General features: G+C 36.6%; 1 protein-coding gene across 1 annotated transcript in view; it reads right to left on the bottom strand.

Annotated features, from left to right (window-relative positions):
• Positions 1–1,757: 1,757 nt before the first annotated feature.
• LRRC8B (leucine rich repeat containing 8 family, member B) overlaps positions 1,758–5,855 on the bottom strand; it is a 5,784-nt gene continuing 1,686 nt past the window's right edge. The window contains exons 3-4 of the mRNA XM_009884725.1: positions 3,229–5,387; positions 1,758–2,191 (exon numbers count right to left, since the gene is read on the bottom strand). Of these exons, the coding sequence (XP_009883027.1) occupies positions 1,910–2,191; positions 3,229–5,361 (2,415 nt within the window). The 5' untranslated portion in view covers positions 5,362–5,387 and the 3' untranslated portion in view covers positions 1,758–1,909. The remainder of the gene's footprint in view (positions 2,192–3,228; positions 5,388–5,855) is intronic.

The raw sequence follows: 5,855 nt of genomic DNA, 5'->3' as shown, positions 1-5,855 counted from the left end.
CAGGGGTGCAAATCAATGTACTCTGCTTTAATCACATCTACCACAACTAGCTCTTTTTGTGAACCATGTCAATTCCTACAGAACAATTACACAACTCAAAATTAGTTGAAAGTAGGGTTTGGAAGAGCTACATACGGACACTATGAAAGACTGTTCCAGCAGCACTGGTCTGCACATAAACACAACTAATTAGTTTACACTAAACATTTCTAGAACTACATAAAAAGTAACAGTTATACCACATTTTGGTTCCCTGAGAAAAGTGCTCTAACTACAGAGGTCTTTGGAATGCCATCAGTACAGTGATTAAAGATGCACCTCTTGCACTGCTACTGCAGAGACATCTCCTACTTGCATCTTGAGTGGACTTGGTTTTGGCATTTTCATTCAAAACAAACCTTACCCTCCACAAAAGTGGCACTGGAATGAGAGCAAGAGATGACTAAAAGTAGCAGAGTACTAAAACTGGTTTATCTGTGATGATTTGTTACTACACACTGGAATGTATAGTTAGCATACTTGATGAACAAGACCTCATTAAAAGCACAGTTTACCTCATCTATTTAACCCATAATTGAGATTGGTTTGAAAACTTTAATACAAAAAGTTTTCAAATATGTTTTTGGAAAGCATGTTTTTTTTTCCCCCCAGGAGTACAACTCATGTTTTTAGTGAACATGATAATCATCATGAGAGTTAAGACTTCAAATACAATAAAACAGCGCACAGCAGAAGAATGAAGTCAGGAACCATTTTATTTCCATCCAGTCTTGCAAGTATTAAGGATGGCATAAGAGCTTATTCCACCACTATAACTTATGAAATTATTACATCCCTAGAAGAGGCAAAGCTTATAACGCTTCCTGGTTTTTTTCCCCTCCCAAGTGCTTATAAGCTGTGTGATTATTTGGTTTGTTTTAACTGTGTCTTTCTGTCCCTATCCAATACAAACCTCTTTCATCCTCTCCCCAGCCACGAAAATACAGTGACTGGGTGTGGAGAAGAAGCACTGAGGCAGTCAGTAATGAGAAGTTATAAAAATGTTAAACAGCAACATACACTACACTAACACCTGGGATGCTCACAACATACAAAAAACAACTTTGCAACTATATCATGTTCCGCTGACCATCATTATCTATGAAGATCAGTACTGTAAGATTTGTTATTTAGTACATGCACACAACAGTTACTCCAGATTCTTCAATTTCTCCCATTTTCTAGAAAGCAGTTCATTTTGTATTTACTATTTTTAAGACAAAATACTGAAACTGGTTTCAGGTATTATTGTCCAACTGGTTTTAATAGCAAGATTCAAATGGCATCTTTCACAATCATAGAATTAGTGCTCAGTATTTCTTAAAAGCTTTAAAAATTAAGGTATGTTGAAAAATTACTTTCAGTATACCCCATGCAATTGAACTGCTCAAATAGAATATGTTAAATTAAGAGTTTAAACTAAGTTAGCGAAGACTTCATATTTAGAAACTAATTCCAGACAGTTCTTAGATCTCATATAGCAGGAGATGAAACTGTTTAAAATTATCCCTATCAACAGAAAAAATTCCCATAGGAAAAAAGTATGTACACTCTCACTGTAGCAAGGCAATCAACTCTTCCATTTCAATACTATCATAAACATTTAACTGAATTATTTCAACCAGTAGAACCCAACCAACAATTCATATTTCAGATTTTTCAAACATATGGTTACCTGTTAAAAGGCTGATTTTTGTTTGAATCCAAATAAATTTTTCTTTTCCAATACAGTCCAGTTCAATGCATTTAAGTTTAAGACTGATTTGTAAACTGTTATCTTTCCCTCACTTCTCTACACCTATACAGATCTTTAGAGAGATACTAAGCAAAAATCTTACAAAACGCAATGATGCAGAGTTTCATTTTAAACTTAGCATTTATCTGAGCTCATCTGCAAACGCTCTCTTACGCGAGGTGGAAGTGTTTTTAACAACCTTTCTTCTACAATTAGACTATTCCGCTTTAAGAACTGACATTCTTCCAGTTCAGCATTTTCAGCAGGAAGTGATTCAAGATAGTTTCCAATGAGCTCTAATTGAACAAGATTCAATAGCTGACCCACACAAGGGGACAAATTCATTAGACTGTTATTTCCCAGAAGAAGAAATTGCAGCTTTTTACACTGAAATAATCCATCAGGCAGCATTTCAATCTAGAAAAAGGAAAGAAAAGAACAAAAATTATGTACATTAAAAGTCGTTAGCCTACATGCAGCTGCATGTTTTCACATCTCTCAGTTTTATTTTAGGATAAAAAAAACCCCTCTCGATTTACAGAAGGATAAGGAAAGGGAAAATTGTAATGATTCTATCACAATACAAAAAAGTGCTTGAGAACACAACAATGATTTTATATACTTGTCCTGTTGTGAAGATGCTTAGCTACTGGCAGAAGTCACGACATAAGCATGGCGGGGGGGAGCATATACATACATACATGTGCGGAAGTGCTTACAAATGTGTGCATGTGCAGGTGGCAGGGGAGATAAATAGGCTACTGTCTCCTAAGAATCACTTAACGAAGAACAAACACAGATTCTGTGGAGAGACGTTTAACAGCTCCTCTGTGGTGAAACCTGCACAAGCAGTTATCTGTGCAGTACAGTAGTAACTTAGCCCTGGTCCACACTACTGACATACAACATCCAAAACAGGCCTCACCAGTGAAAACAATTATAAACCTCAAAAGAAGTGTTAAGTCACAAGCTTGGACCCCACACTAACAAGCCAGGTAGTTTAGCACTGCTAATGAGGTTACCTGCTATAATTATTTCCCTCTTCCCAATCAGACAGCTGAGCTGCTCATCGACCAGCTGTTGACTCACTGCAGCTTTCAGTTTGACATTTTAAGGTAAAAATTTAACACTGTTCACTTCCATTAAAATACAACATAGGATAGACAGCTGCAGGGAAAGGGAAGGTACATTTCTGCAGCCATCCTAACCTATACTATCTCTGGATCAGAGCTCTTAAGCTGCTACAGACCAGGATAGTATTTACTTGGTATTACGCAAGCTTTGATGACACCAAAGTTTTAGTAATTAAACAAGCACCACCCCTTTACTGGGTTTACTTTAATCACGAACACCACAAAAGCAGTTTGAACCAGAGGCTGCTCCAGAAGAAATGGTAGGTTAAGGCAATATGTGATTTTTTTTTTTTTAAAGTAGTAATTCAAAATTCTACTTACATGGTTTTTTGTCAAAGCCAAGTACTGCAGATTGGTCAGATAACCGATTTCTTCAGGGATGGAGGTTAGCTTATTATAGCTAAGATCCAAATAATGTAATTTTTTACAAAGAAATAGCTGCAATGGAACATTTTTAATATTATTATAATTCAGATACAGTTGCTCCAGGTTTGATAATGCACCAATCTGCACTGGGACATATGAAATACTGTTGTGCCACAATTTTAAGCAAGAAAGGTTCTTAAGATGTTGAAAACTAATTATTTCTTCCACCGTTCTGAGATTATTTTCTTTTAAGTCAATTTCATGCAAATTGTTTAGGGTAAAAATGGAATGGGGAATGCGCTCTAAATCACAGCAGATTAATTCCAAGGTTCTCAGGTTTACCAGCTTCTTCAGGTTATTTAGCACTATCAGTTTATTTCCCTCATTGTTGATAGACAAATGTTGTAAAGAAGGCAGAAGATCTGTAACCACTTGAGGTATACGGGAAAGGTTGTTTTTTAGGTGAATTGATCTCAGATTTTTTAGCCCCTGAAAGCTTTCATTGTATATGGAGTTATGATGATCTAGCATGAAATATCCTGTTAAGCACAATTCTTGTAGATTTTTTAGATGAAAGACCCAAAACGGAATTCTTCCCATCTCACTAGATTTCAGGCGCAATGTTTTCAGATTTTCTTCTAAAAAGCTGACTGCTGGATAATCCATAGTTAGTGATGAATGATAAACATTGAGTTCTTTGAGATTGACTAGCTGGGTCACAGCTGAAGGAAGTTTGGCTTCAGGAATAAGTTCCAGGCTTAGGACTTCTATTTCTGTCAGTTCAAAGACACTGTCTGGAAGACCATTTAACATGAAAAGGTGAAGTTCAATCTTGTCTTGGGAATTTCTTACTAGTTTATTTTTCAGTTTTTCCACTGACCATTCATTGTTAAGATTTATCTGTTTCAGTTTGTTTTCACTCAAATCAGACAGGAATATTGAGAATCGTTGGGAATAAAGAGGATCATACTGATCTGCCAAGTGGAGAATAAATGCAAAGTCATTCTTTACATCAGGTATATCACTGTAATTACTTTTCTCTCTCAACTTCTCAAAAGAATATTGCTTAAGTGAACTTCTTAACATCCACCACAAACTATAAGTACACGTTAAGCCATAGAAGATCACTAAAACAACATAAAATGAAGCCAAAACTTTAAAAATTTCTGCTAGTGAATAAACACACTGGTACCTTTTGTAGCCTGTAAAGGCTTGAACATTAACTACGCAATCAATTTCAAGTGTAATAAATGATAAATAGTAGGGGACATAAGTTATTATTATTACAAATACAATGACTTTCACTATAATCTGTTTCATGTACACTCTATATATGACATCCTTCTCTTCCACATGTACTCTGAATTTCTTCACTTTTTCAAATATAGCTTTAGCTTGTTCCCCTTCTTTTTTGTCAAGAACACTTGAATTTTCTCTTCCGGTTGTTTCCAAGCCAGGTTGCGAATACGGCAGGGACTGTCGGCTGGCCCCTATATCTACTGAACTCCCAGGTGATGAAATCACTGCTTTTGATTTGGCTATTGGCAACTTCCTCACAGACTGCTCGGCAACTGTTTCTGAGAGGGCACGTGTTGTCCATGGAGAATCAAAACACTTCTGAAGAATGGCTACAAAGTGCTCAAGCCTGGAACTTGTACTAGGATAGTAAAGCCAGAAATTACTGCAAGCTGCAAAAATAAAGGTATGCAGAAGCACTAGGTATGGAAAAAATTTGGCAAACCAGTGAAGCTGTCTCTCATAACATACTGCATCGATATAGGAATACTGCTGCCGATGGAGATCATTCTGGATTTTAAGCGGGATGATTATCTGTGCTGTAGAGCTAGCCGACATGTTAAGGTTGGCTTTAATTAAATCCCAAGGCACGGCACAATGATTGTCAAATTCTAGCTTGCAAGGAAGACAACACAATACTCTGGTTTGAGTAAGCTGGAGAGCCCCAGCGAGCACAGCAACTAGCAGCATTATCATGGTGAGGTAATACCAGAAGACATCCCACCATGGTTTTAGGATGTGGTACGATGACTGGGCATCTGCTAAGAATTTGAGTTCTGTTAGCGTGATCATGACTTTCACCTGTGAGAGAACAGCAGCTGGTAGAGGAAAAAAAGAAAAGACACCCTTAGAGAACTGTTAAAAACAATTTATCTCACCATTAAACACTTGAAGCTTATTACTGTTTTCACAGTTTTCAGTGTGTAACATTTGGCCTAACATCCAGAGCATAGAAAGAGGATCCAAGAACTCCTGGTACCTAACCATCATATTTATTTTAAGGAAAGTTACTTGGAATGCAAAAATTTAAATGAGGAGTAAAACCAGCATCACCGATTAGGAGAAAGTATATTTTGACCCAACATTTGGATACTGTTCAAGTAGAAGCAACAAGCAGGTGTAAGTTAAAGAAGTGTCTGATATATTACTAGCAGTCTTTCACCACTTTCCTAAACTTACACAGCAAAAGTGATTTCTCATTTAAGGAGAATTCAAAAAAATTGGAGCAATATATTACCATGATGGCTCCTGTAATTTAGAATTTTCTACTAGATTAAATCACTCTA

The sequence above is a fragment of the Charadrius vociferus genome, unplaced genomic scaffold, assembly GCF_000708025.1.
Source record: "Charadrius vociferus isolate BGI_N301 unplaced genomic scaffold, ASM70802v2 scaffold163, whole genome shotgun sequence".
NCBI classification, from domain to species: domain Eukaryota; kingdom Metazoa; phylum Chordata; class Aves; order Charadriiformes; family Charadriidae; genus Charadrius; species Charadrius vociferus.
This window is presented reverse-complemented; position numbering and strand designations above follow the sequence as displayed.